Source organism: Chenopodium album, chromosome 18 (assembly GCF_948465745.1).
Source record: "Chenopodium album chromosome 18, dcCheAlbu1.1, whole genome shotgun sequence".
NCBI classification, from domain to species: domain Eukaryota; kingdom Viridiplantae; phylum Streptophyta; class Magnoliopsida; order Caryophyllales; family Amaranthaceae; genus Chenopodium; species Chenopodium album.
In genome coordinates this window covers 11,057,233-11,071,417 of record NC_137851.1, presented here as the reverse complement: position 1 = coordinate 11,071,417, position 14,185 = coordinate 11,057,233, and the positions used below count along the sequence as shown (strand labels likewise).

Sequence of the window (14,185 nt, the reverse complement as noted above, 5' to 3'; positions counted from 1 at the left end):
ATGCCATATTGTTGCTTGCAACCAAGGATAACCAATCTGGATTTGTACCTTTCAATGGTTCCATCTGGGTTATATTTAGTCTTGTAAATCTATTTGCAGCCAATGTCATGTTTTCCAGGTGGTAGAAAGGTTATATCCCAAGTATCATTTGATTCCAGGGCATCAAGTTCTTTGTTCATTGCCTGAACCCAATGATCATGCTTAACAACATCCTTGAAGAAGATAGGATCATTGTCTGTGACAAGAGCATATAAGAAGCAATGAAACTCAGGTTTGATTTCAGTAATAGCTAGATTGGAGATAAGTTGTGGTTTGGGAGGCATGATGTAATCTTTATGCCAAACAGGGGTGTGTTGCTGTCTGGTAGACTTTCTTACAGGAGGTGGAGAGGGTGAGGATTCTGTAGGTGTAGAAGAAGAAGAGGTTGGAATACTTGTAGGTGTAGAAGGAGAGGAGTGAGAGGGTGGAGGTTGAGTATGATGAGGTATGGGTGAGGTTGAAGGTGAGTGGTTATCAAATTATTCATCCTGAGTTTCATTATCAGAATCAAGGAATATGTCAAGATTATCATAAGTGACAGTCTCTCATAAAGGGGCTGCATATAGAGATCAGTAGAAGAAAATTGAAATGGAAAGATGTGTTCATGAAACATCATATCCCTTGAGACAAAATTATGCTTAGTGATCAGATTCTGCAGTTTATAGCCCTTTTGAGTTGCAGGGTAACCCAGAAAAATACAAGGCACTCGTCTAACATCAAATTTATCAGTGGAGTGGTCAGGATTGGAAGTAAATGCCAAGCACCCAAACACCTTTAGGTGACTGTAATCTGGAGGTTTGAGGAATAAGCACTCAAAAGGAGTTTTGCGACTGAGAATAGGGGTAGGCAGCCTGTAGATAATGTGAACAACAGTCAAGACACAGTCACCCCAGTATGATAATGGCAAAGCAGCCTGAAATCTCAAGGCCCTTGCTACTTCCAAAACATGTTTGTGTTTCCTTTCCACTCTAGCATTTTGTTATGGTCTTTTCTCACAAGAGGTTTGATGAATTATACCATATTTTGCAAAGAAAGATCTGCATTGACCATCATCAAATTCCAAGGCATTGTCTGACCTTATGAATTTGATGTTCTTGTGAAAATGGGTTTGAGCATAGTTGTAGAATGCTTACAGAGTTGACAAAGAGTCAGATTTCAGCTACAACAGGTATACCCATGTATTTCTTGTATGATCATCAACTATAGTTAGAAAATTCTTGTATTTACCCTTAGTGCTGACCTTGTATGGCCCCCACATATCTATATGAATCAAATCAAAGGGCTCAGCAGCATGAGATTCACTCAGATTGTATGGTAACTTAGGGAACTTTGACATAGGACAGGTTATACAGACCTTGGAGTTATGAGAGGTAAAGGGTTTCACACATGAGATGAATTTTAGCTTTGTGAGGGAAACATGGCCCAATCTATGGTGCCAGAGGGTAAGAGAGCCAGTTTTGTTTGTTATAATAGCTGAATTGGAGTGAAGAACACTCACTTTTGCATTGCTCAAGTTGTTGTCTTATTCATGCATATTAGAGATATGGCTGTCAAGATAATACAGTCCATTTCTCATTTTTCCTGTTCCTCTGATCTTCTGAGATCAAGTGTCTATGATGACACAGTGTGTAGGGAAGAATTGCACCTGACACTTGTTGTTCTTAACCAGCTTCTGTACTGATAGAAGGTCGTGTTTAAAGGTTGGCACACAGAGAACATTTTCCAATTTCAGTCCAGTTAAAAGTATGACACTTCCTATGTGTGAGATATCAGCTTTCTCACCATTAGGGAGGTTGATATTTGCAGCATTACCAGTCTTCTTGTATTCATCTAGTTTATGTAAATGTGGGGTCATGTGATCTGAAGTACCAGAATCTATGATCTACTCGCTTGGGTTTACTACATTGTTGCAAGAGATCATTCCTGAAAAATGTTCAAGTTCATCATCAGTCTCAGATCCCTTTGTTTGAGACCATAACTTTAGCATCATTTTGACAATCTGATCAAGTTGCTGAGGTGTGAACAGTAGACCAGTATTTTCAGCACTAGAGTTTGATTGAGCTGTAGCAGCCATCCTTGTTTCACCAGTTTTGTGTCCACCAAGTCTCCAGCATTGCTAGGTATTAGACACACTAGCTTTTTCTCTGTTCAATGGTGCAGCAGAATTATGTTTTGGATGCCAGGTTGGGTAACCAATTATTGTCCAGCATCTGTCACTCTTGTGACCTCTAAGACCACAAGCAGTGCACACCATGGTCTTATCAGGGCCTGTAGCTCTGCTGTATAGAGCCATATTATCATTTCCACCCTTGTTAAGGTTCAGAACCTCTCTTTGAGCCTCTTCCTGCTGTATAGCAGCAGCACCAGTCTCTGTAGAGGGTAAGGGAATCATGAGAAGCAGCTGGCTTCTCTGAGGATTCTAAACCTCATCCAATCTATTCAGAAATTGGAAGAGTTTTGCCTCTTCTTTCTAGGTGTTGAAGGCATTAAACAGGTACACTTTAACAGTGGGATTAATTATTGCAGGAAGCATATTCATGGAGTCTAATTCTTCCCACACAGCATTTCAACAAAGCGAAATATTCATTCACAGGCATGGAGTTTTGTTTTATTTCAAATAGATCCTTATTCAGCTTGTATTTCCTAGATCCATTTGTTAGAGAAAAGCATTTTTCCAGATTTAACCAGATATCTCTAACAGAAACATTATGAGCAAGTCAAGCAATTACCATGTCATTGCAGGTGTTCCATAGCTCGGCTTTCATTTCATCATCAGTTGGTTTGAGGACAATTCTCATAACAAAACCAAGCTTGCGTTTAAAAGAGAGGTTGATTTCCATGATTCTGCGCCAAGATCTGTAATCAGCAGATCCTTGCAGTTTGTCTACTTGTATAGAAGTAGCACTGTTAGAGGGGTGAAGAAAGAGAGGATTGAGCATATCCTGAATTGAGATCCTTCCATTACCAACGGCCATTTTAGAAAATAAGATTAGAAAGAAGAAGAAGAAGATAAAAGAATAAGAAGGGAGAAGAAATAGAAAGGGTATAACAGAAGAAGAATATGAAGAAGAAGATCAGAACAGAAGAAAAGAAATGAGCTAGAATAAAATCGAGCAATCAGTAACAGATTTCCAGCACTGCAATGAGTGGCTCTGATACCATGATAACTAAATTAGGACGATATTCAATACTCAAAGTAGAGGAAATGCATAATCAGATCAGAGAGAATTTGAAGAAGAATATATTTAGCTCACAGGCACAATTACACCTACACATTTATTACATGACCTTAGGGAATCTCTAACAAACAAATGCATGAATCAACCCATACACTGAATGTTGAGCCCAACAGAAAAGGAAAAGGACAAAAGAGAAATAACATAATCAGCCAGCTAAGCAGTACAAAACGACAAAGAAAAGAAATGAGCTAGAATAAGCAATGTGCTAATAGCAGTAGTCTTAATAACTAGAGAGGGTGGATTTCAAGAAATTGAGGTACACATTATTCCTTAGTGAAATACTAAAGTCTCCATTCATATTTAACAATTTTTTTCACAAGAAATTTGTCCAACACTGCTATCCACTTTGCTTTAGCTCATCTCAACGTGGAAACTTTACAAGCAATACAGTTTATTCTAGTCTTTTGAAATACACCGAATTTGCAAATGAATGCAGTATTCACCTTCTCAAAGTTGTTTGTCATCTGTTCATATCCCAGCATTCCATAAAGATCAAGATCTTTGTACATCCACCAACTGGTAAAGATCCCCTCGGCGTTGCTTCTCCAATGGGAGATTAGTCCTATCATTCAGAGTAAACGAATCACAAACCAAAAGAAGGAAGCAAATTGACATTAATAAACTGTTAATGTTTTAATGTTCTATGGTCAGCATATTTTCACCTTCGGAGTTCAATTGATGAGTAATCGATGTCAGTTATTATAATCTCTTCACCGTGTTCTGTTGTGGCCAAAATTTCTCCAAACTGCCAAATGACTTTTCAGTTAAGCAATATAACATACAACATTAGAATCTACCACTTTCTAAAGTACTTCAAAAGAAGCTAAGTAGACCTCAGTTGTTCTCATGATGCCTATCTAAGGAAAAATCTGATCTCTCAGGATTCATTGAGAGAGAATGGTATAAATCTGTGAGCCATTCATCCAAGAAATGTTCTTTAACAGTATAAATTTGGCATATCTCCTATGGTAAAATGTGAATTACCTTTTGATGACTAAATTTACTGCATATGATGTACACTAAGTTTCTTAAGAAACAGCATGTAAAGAAAGCAATCACAATCATGATGAGGATTTAGATAATGCAGGGATTTAGGAAGAGTGACAATATCGTAACTCGGTCCTTGAAGAAAGATGCATTACCTTTTGATAAATAATGTCCTACTTATTTGCTGAAAGAGTTGCAGTTCTAAACAAAGGCCATGTATAAGCAAAAAGTCTTTTAAGGATATAAATCCTAAGTGTAGAGCTAAAAAAAAAAAAATGTTTTCAACTTCAAGTCTTTTGAGTTTAATCATGTCACCAGATAGAGGAAGGTTGAGGCTGACACTATAGGGCTCTACAGAGTTAAATCTCCCGATACAAAGGTGTATTATGTGAGTCCTATGCTATATCACTCCCTACTTAACATTGCCTAACACATCCCTACCCCCCGGGCTCTTTTTGTGTGGAGAATTCCCATCAAGTCATTGGATCAATTTTCAGAGGCATAGGGCTTTTTGTTAGTCTTCTTGATTTTTGGTAATTGCTTGCCTAACTACAGTGCTTCTGCAGTAAGCAGTTCTGTGTACACCACTACACCAGATCATGAGAGAGAAAATACATAAACATCAAAGCTGAGATAATCTAGGTTATGTGCAGAACAAGTGGGATTTGCACAAGTGGGATACTCACAGGTCCAACAAGTGTAGAGTGACCCCAAGCGACATAACCAGCACCAGCATCACGTGCAGGGGAGCAAGTAGCTACATACAACTGGTATTTGCAAGAAGAAAACGCATGTTAGCCAACAGAAAGACGCCAATAATTCTACTAAGCTAACATAAAACATGCATTGGAAGCTTTCAGTAGCATTATGCTACCCTGGGGACTTCACCAATTAGACCCAAAGTTCAGTATGTTCTTCATTGACTCTTCACTAGAGAAAATTCCCGCATTTAGTATTCTATAACATGTATGTCATAAGAATGATTGCACCCCCTCCCCCCCCCCCCCCCCCCCCCACCACACACACACACTCTTCCCCTGCCTCTTATGGGAAACTGATCCTTCAGAGCAACATTTCGGGAAAAATAAGACTAAATCCAGTATCAAAAAATATTTTTTGCTCAATAATTTCTTAAATACACCCTGTACGCTGTAGAGAAGGATAATATTTAAGGTTTTAAGAAGTTGTAGATTCCTTTCCTACAGCACCTCTTGTCAGGACTATGACAGGCTTGGCATTTTGGCAACATGTTCACGAGGTTCTATTCACTACCCTTCAGACTTGACAAGGATTGTCTATAGAAAAAAGGGAAAAGTAAAAAGTCCATACACAGTACGATTTCATGCAGCAAATGAATACTGATGCTAAGCACATGCATCAGCTTAAGCTGAAAAATATAGGTCCTGAAGTTACCTGATTATCAACAGCCCTGCAAAAAGAAGAGACAACGCATTCTTAAGGATTCATTGGGATTGGGAAATCAATAGGTGAAGTTAAAAAAAGCACAATAATAGTACTCCAACAATATACTGCCATAAAAGCTTGAATCATGTACTAGATCAAAGAAATCCAAAAGTAATATGAGCTTCATTGTGATTGATATTAACAATATTGCTTAAACCAAACAGCAAGATGAAAATGCATGAATAACATGTAGAAACAATACTCCAGACGTACTTTATAAATCAACGTACAATGTTTAGTCAGCAAGAAGTAGCATTGGTCAATCAGTTGCCTAAAATAAGCAACTCAGGGGTTCATTTGATCATTTCATACTCAGCAGAGGACAATATAAGTGCCAATTATAGGATGCATCAGCAAACATGTAGCCATAGCAGAATTTTCCCGATAGTCAATGAATTGACTGTTCAGGGATTACTATAGGGAAGATACCGAGGATAGGTTAGAAATGGTCAAGGCATTTTTCCAGCTTACCTCCAAGAGTCCAAGAAACTAAGTTGTTCCAACAACCCAACCAAGACCCCCAATAAAGACTAAATAAGTACTATATGGGTCCTTGTGAGTGATTTATAATATTAAGAAAATAAACGGAAAACAGTTTCTCTTCATCACAAGATTTATTGAACATGGAGAGGTTAAATGAGGTAGAGGGAGACCGAAAGTGACTAGGTTGGAAGGAGTTAGGAAGGATATGAAGCTTATGGATTTACGTGAGAATGAGGTATTTGATCGTAAGGGATGAGGAAGATTTTTATGAATAATAATATGGAATAATCACTTTTAATTCTTGTAGCCGACCTCGGTTATGGGATTAAGGCTTTGATTGATTGATATCATATAACAAGCTAAACATGTAACATTGGACATTTTAATGAGCCATCTTGTACCTGATAAACCAACATTTTTTGTGAGAATGAAGACTTAACAGATCTGTTATTAGTCCTTTGTCCCCAAAGAACATGTTCTTGTGAGAGTTGATTCAGAACAGAGCCACTCAGCCACATACTTGCCTTAAGCAGGGCTGTCAAACTACTTAATTTGAGAGCAAAAGAAAACTATCAAAGAATCTTGGGAACTTGATGAAGTTTTCTACCCAACTATCCAATTTAACTACTGTTATCATTAATCAACAAGTATACACAGAATTATGAGACAAAAAATAGAAACTCTACATCTTCTACATATTCTCCTCATGAATTAGACTCCATGAAAAATATAGCTCTTGTATTTCTTTTGAGGCAGTTGTAAGTTAAGAATCCATGCTTGCCTGCTTGGGCACCCCTACTTTTAATAATTAACACAATCAGGATAGACGTAATAGCCTCATAATATCTGTATCTCCATATGTCACTCATCATACTTTCTTAATTACACAATTTACTCTGGCCATATCCTAGCAGATTCATGTTTCAAAGATAACGCTGTTCTATTGCAATAATTCGGCAATGTTTAATGAATATCATCAATAAGAAAAGAAACTAAATAAAAAAACAGCAACTCAGTTTACACATCTTTAATTCCTCAATTTTAGCAGTCTAAAAACAATATTAGTGAAAATAATTCATGAAAGCCATTTATTAACATCGGCCGAAACAGATAAAGCAATTGTAATGCATTAATTGGAAAAGAAGAATAATTCAAATTGGGTAATCACAGTTGATGAGCACTACCTTGCCCTCTGAAGCAATTCCCAGTGCAGCGGTCCAGTAGTCATGTTAAACGCTCCAGGATAGCACAGCAAATGAGCTCCTATTAAGGAAAAAAGTGAAGTTTAACCAACTAAGAATACAACATATCTAAGCCCAACACAATTTCAATACTCCTGATAAGACAAACACTCCTGCGTTGTAGTTCATAAAAAAAGGATGGTTTAAGTATTCAACATTGGGTTAAAGGAAAACTTTGCAATTCTTGTAAATTCAAGCAATATCTGTTACTAACTAACCATCAAGATACCAGAGAAAGACTTTACAAAGACATCACAAGCAAGGTGCACAAGAAAAATATCCTACAAAGTGTTTGCAAAAAGAACTAGCAAACAGTATCAAAGTAGAAGATACAAGTCAATGTTGATGAAGATAAACACAGAAAATAAGACTAGAGGGGAGCTAATAAACAAATGTGGACATGCAGATCCATTAAAATTACAGAAGTAAATACCTCTTGCAGCATATAGAATTGCCAATTCCTGAAAACGAATGTCATAACAGATGCCTATTCCAATACGTCCAACCTCTGGAAAATAAAAATGAGACATCATGTGTCACACGGATTTTTTTTGCAAAACAGAAAACAGTACAGTTCAAACATTTCAATGACAAACATGACCATTATACTAGCATTATTGATAGATAAATTCCAGCCAAAGGTCCTCCCTTTGAGTGGAAATAGCAGAATTGAATCTAGTAAGTTCGATTATTGCTAAAATCAGATTGCCATAATAAATAATACCAATAAAATGCTTACAGAGTTGAAATAAACAAAAGATAATTCCTCAATCAACTAGCATGTTTGATGAATCAAATATCCATAAGACAGAACATTCACGAGGAAAATAAAGTAAATTACTGGTCTGATCTCTCCTTTTTCATACATATAGCCTCCTTTACAAACAAAGTATATGCTTGTCATATACAATGGATGACTGGAATGAGTAAATTTCGTTTTCATGTGTAAATTGTATTTCAATTGGACTTGAAATCAACCAGTAAGGCAGTGATCCTATTCTCTTTCTATTGCTTTCAAAAGATTCTGGGAGGCACAGATTACAAAATTAAGCTTCTCCTCCAAATTGGTATCAATTGGTTCTTAATCATAAAATCTTAATTTTGACAACCTTGATATAATATAGAGAGTATGGGGGAGGAAGCTGAGCGAGTAAAAATTGAAAAACTTGTTACAAACTAGTTCTATGACCCTCAAAATCAAAAGCAAACCCTCTGCCAATATAGGGCTGACAAAGCATGTGATGGGAAACAGTAACTTAAATATGGATGCACCAAATAAACACAGTTGAATGATGGAGCTGTTTAAAATCTTAATTAAATCAACTTTGAGCACCATATCGGCATATCCCACAAAAATAGAAAGTAAAAAATCAAACAAATTATCCTTTGTAGACATGTTTACATCAAACCTGTATCTACAACTGTAGGAGTCTCTCCAGCCGTAAGAGATTGTGATTCCTTGAAAGTGATCTTTCCAGGAATATCAATATCAAATAGGTGTATCTGTAGTCAGAAAAGTTACGTTCAGAAATATGGTCCATCAAACAACAGAAGCAAGGGAAGGGAGTGGCATACCTTCCTATGTTTAGCAATTAGCTTTCCATCAGTATCAAAAACGCAGCATGTATTATACAAACGATCCCCAACACGTTCTGGAATGGATCCCCCAACTATTGTGACCTTCAAGGCGCGAGAAACTTCAGAAAGCATTGCTGTTGAAGGAGATGCATTGCTACCAGCATCAATATCTTCAGCATATTCAGGAAAACTAGCATTTGAATATGGACTATTCCAAATCTCCTGAATTGATACAAACATCAATATCATCATGAAATCTAATAGCCATTTCCCATCAAGAACACACACACACATGGGTTATTAAGATCAAAGCATTCAACATTCCATTGTGAATTTGTGATACTAAATCTTCTAAAATAAAAGAATGCTAAACCATGCATGAGGAATTCCTTTATTGTTTTTAAGTCTGCCCCAATCTAGGTTAGCTCATTCACCCTCCAGGTCACCTTTTGTGTGAATATACTCTTTGCTCCTTAAGCCATCCTGCATAAGTCTACCATTATCTTGCTATATCTTCTCCCTCTTTCCTAACTCTTATTTGCCTACATTATTTGTGTCATTTTAATTTATAATCTTTCTACTAATTTATTTCATAGTGTTGTCAAACTGACATCATCATGATTGAAGTGTGATTATTACGATTAGCACTAGCACAACTGAAATTGACACTTCTACTATTGCAGTTACATATTATCCACAAATATAAGCTCTTCTATGACCTTTGAGGCACAACTTTAAGCATATTTTACCTAATTATAAACAAAGTATATAAAACTATGCAAATCACATGCTCCCTACTCCCTACCATCATTTACAATTTCATACAAGATAGTGATCACTAGCTTTAGTAGGACAACAAGACAATGAGTGATATCTTTATTCACAAACTTTTAAAAAAAGCCGGTTTACAATAAATATATTGTAAATCAGACCATACAAAGCAGGTGTGGGTTTGTGAGTAACTCATTTTTTACTCGATATTCCATTTTCTCTCTCCTTTCTTTTTCTCTCATCCCCTCACAGTACTTCTTTTACCCCATTTCCCTACTTTCAAAGATTCTTTTTCCTGTATTTTTCCTCTCTCCTCTCCATTGATGAACTACTGTACTTTTTTCTTCCATTTTTTTTGGTGATTCAAGCAATCTTTTTCTTCCATCAAATTTGTTATCTCAATTTTTTGCGTTTTTCTAAAGCCAAATTTGAGTATTTTTTTTTCTTCTTCTTCAGTTTTAGATTAATATGGTAAATGTCAAGCTTATGAAGAAGAAGACAATTCTACTAATCTAAACGACGAAATTAAACTTATACTGTTTGAATTTATTTCCGATTTGATTTTTTTTTTAATCTTTTTATTCGTATATTTTTAATTAGTTTCATTAATTTTTCAGTGTTACTCAGAAAAAAAAATTTACAAGTATTATTTGTAAGTTCTTATGTGATTTTATGGGGTTGGTCACTTTTGTACGTGTATTAAAGAGTTACTTCACCTTTTATAGATAGAAAGGGTGACTTTTATGCATAAAAAAGATAACTTTTGTGGGTAAAAAGGGTAACGTTTATGTATGAAAGGTAACGTTTGTGGATAGAAAGGGTAACATTTATGTACGAAAGTGGTCACTTTTGTGAAAATAAAGGGTTATTTTTATGGAAAAAAAGGGTCACTTTTTGTGAAAAAAGGGTCACTTTATAAAAATATGGGTCAGTTTTGCAAAAAAAAAAAGGGGTCACTTTTATAAGAAAAAAGGGTCACTTTTTGCAAAATGCTCGATGTACAATAAAATTATTGTAAACCGGGGGCATGCAAAAGTTTTTGATCTTTATTTATGGAAAATTCAATAAATTTGATGCCACAACTGTCCCCTAGATCAGTAATTTACAGCACAGAGATATCCACTTAATTAAGTAGCAGATAAATCCTATAAAGAAAAAATTAATTCATTGGCCAAATTGAACCCAAAATTTCAACTTCCAATCAATATCAATACTAATATTTTAAAACAGGAAGTTTGAAGGACACTTGTCCACTTCCTGTTTTTTCTGGTTTTTTTTTTCCTTTTTTTTTTCCCTCTTGATTTATCCTAAATTTTCCAACTTTCTGTGTTTCCTGGTTTTTTTTTTTCTTTTTCTTTTTTCTTGATTTATCCAAAAAAAAAAAAAAAAATCTTGATTTATCCAAAAAAAAATTCCACACAACGTTTCAGTTATATTCTTTGTTTTTTTAACTTTTTTATTTAAGTCTTAATGATTCTAAAACAACGTTATTTCCTTTCAATTCTCCATTCAATATCATGAATTAAATCTGAACTGCCACATTACTTTCCCAAAAAAAAAAAAAAAAAAAAAAAAAAAAAAAAACCTAACACTTCATTCAATTTCTTCTTCTTAAACGACACTATTCTCCATCAGTTCCTCTATTAAATATTTACAGATAGATTGGTCCCAAAATATTCACTGCTTTCCTAAAAAAATAAAATTCATCAATGCTAGCTTATCAATCCTCTTTCTCTCTCCTAACAATCTTTCTGATTTTACAAAGTTAGTTGTAATTTTTTTCCCTTAATTCCTCAAATTTTGTCAATTTTTTGTGCTTAAATTTTGTTCGAACATTTTAATTCCTTTTCTGATAATGGTGTTGAATGTTGATGGTGTTGATGAAAATTCTTAAAATGGTGTTGATGAAAATTCTTAAAATGATGTTTTTTGGGTGCAGGGCTAATGGGTTATGATACATGAATTTTGTCCGGCAAAGTTTATGCTTTCATTCATTGGAATGAATTTATTTTTCATATATGTGATTATGGTTGAAATTCTTCCAATCATATGTGTTTTTTTTTTTTTTTTTTACCATAATAAATCATTTTATATTTACAGTATTCAAAGGATTGAACATATGTGGTTAGTAAATGTTTATAAGGCTTGGTTGCTATCCAAATTTATTTAGTAGTAGGGATTGATGGAAAGTTTTAGTTCATTTGATAACTTCCATAATTTAATGGGCTTGATGCATGAATAATGTTGTTTGTTCCCTTGACTATGTTCTTTGATTTAAACTTTTTATTTTTTGGTGAAATAAAAAGTAATTTAATTTGATGTTTTTATTTTTTAAGAAATACTTTAATGAATATCTCTATTATACATATGAAATATGAAACTTTTATATGCATAGTCATTTTGCCTCATTCGTGTATTGGCTAAGTATTTGCTTTTGTTTCGGGAAATTGTTGATAAGCCTTTCTTGGCCAATCTAAAAGATTTACGGGACAACAAAGTCGCTACTTTTAGTTTTAATTTTATACTCCAAATTTTAACATTTAAGTACATTAGTATATTCATCATCACAATAGGTCATTGATTTTTTTTTTTTTTTTACTTTTTTTATTTTTTATTTTATTTCATTTTTATTTTTGTTTACCGGTCATTGAATGTTGTAGAATGAAATAAGTTGGAAGAGCAAGAAGTGTCCTTCGAACTTCCTATTTTAAAATATTAGGATTGATAAGTTGTGCATAGATAGGCAACTTTAAATTCACAAATTGTGTTTAACTTTTATATTAACTTCTATCACTATAATTTGGTGTTGTAATATTATCACATTTCGCTCTTTCAATAATAATTCAATACAAGTTTAATCCGTGCATCGCACAGGCTGAATACTAGTTTCCTTATAAAAACTCAACCAACTTTCCTCAACATGCTACTCACAGCATTTTCAAAACGATATACATCCATACACCTTAAAATTGAAAATCCTACAGGACAAGTTTACAGCATGGCTTTAAGGATTTCTAATTTGATCGCATATTTCCTGACAATCCAACTCCAAAAGGAATTTATCTCAGAATATCCACAATGTACACATCCTATGATCCTATTGCCCAAAATTCCACTTTCACCATCATGGTAAAAAATACCCTCCCTAGAGAACTCAGTTTCAACGTCGCCAGAAATTCATCTAATGATTCTACTTACTCCCTGATTTCAGTTCAAATTTTCGAAAATGATAACCTCCCAATTGCAACATAATTCAACCGGTAAAAGTGTAAAACTATCCTATGAATCTATTAGCAATTTCAACACTATACTTGCTGGACAAATAGCATAACACTTTATGAACCCAGCCAAATATAGCAATAATTGCTTCCTAAATCCCAATTTATAATTCAAAAAAACCATAACACAACAAAAGTGAAGATTAATATTGACTAATTTAAGGAAATGATCAAACAATTTAACAATTGCAACTGACAAAAACCGGCAAACGCAACGATTAGCAAACTTACAGGCAACACAACAAGCTTGGCACCCTTTTGAGCAGCATCCTCAATAGCCTTCTTAGCATGAGCAATATTCCTTTCTTTATCTGTTGTTACAGAAAGCTGACAAAGCCCAATTTTATACTGCCCACCAAAAATTTCACAGAAATTAGTAAACCCCATATATTAAAACAAAATACCCACTTCAAATTAACAACAATTAATCAAAAAAATGCCCCAAAAATTTCTAAAAATAGAAAAAGGTATGACCTTGGTGATTGGAGGAGTGGGCAATTGAAGGGCAGGAGGAACCCTAGCTTGTTCAGGCTTGAAAGAGGATGACATTATTGTTGAAAAGCTTGAATTTCTGTGCTTTGATGGCGGCAGATTGTCGCTGATTGCTCTATTGAAGATAAATGAAAAAGAGGAGTGAAGAGGAGTTTTGGTTGATTGCAATTTGGAGAGAGAAATTGAGTAGGAATTGAGAAGCTTAGTGTTGTATATTGTTCTTCCTGCAATGTTCATTTCATTTGGTAATCTTTTGTTTGGTGATACCGATTACCGAACTTGGTTGACACTAGAAATTGGATACCCTCTAAAAAATTGAAACTTGACACTTCGACAGTCACAATGGGAACTTATATGGTGAATCTTACGATCTGTTTTTGTTTAACTTGACTTCAATTGCCAAGAATTACTCACACTTTCAAAATGGTTGACGTACTAAATTGGAACTTTAAAATATGCATTACGTGAATATAGATATAGTGAACAGAATAAGCTTAGAAAATTCCGAAACTCCGAACCAATAGTTTCGATATAGTGAAATGAGTTTTGTCGCATTCACAATTACTCGCACTTTTAGAAGGGTTGACATACTAAATTAGAACTTTAAAATATG

The 14,185-nt window shown here is 34.7% G+C and overlaps 1 protein-coding gene across 1 annotated transcript; it reads right to left on the bottom strand.

The window, feature by feature from the left end:
- Nucleotides 1-3,294: 3,294 nt before the first annotated feature.
- On the bottom strand, nucleotides 3,295-13,962 carry LOC145593076 (omega-amidase, chloroplastic-like). Its single transcript, XM_081649583.1, has 10 exons — nucleotides 13,555-13,962; nucleotides 13,312-13,428; nucleotides 9,029-9,253; nucleotides 8,863-8,956; nucleotides 7,887-7,961; nucleotides 7,397-7,475; nucleotides 5,679-5,694; nucleotides 4,952-5,032; nucleotides 3,941-4,023; nucleotides 3,295-3,840 (listed from the first exon to the last, which is right to left on the bottom strand). Exons 1-10 carry the CDS (start codon nucleotides 13,807-13,809, stop codon nucleotides 3,771-3,773), a joined length of 1,095 nt encoding a protein of 364 aa, XP_081505709.1. The 5' UTR covers nucleotides 13,810-13,962; the 3' UTR covers nucleotides 3,295-3,770.
- Between the last annotated feature and the right edge of the window lie 223 nt (nucleotides 13,963-14,185).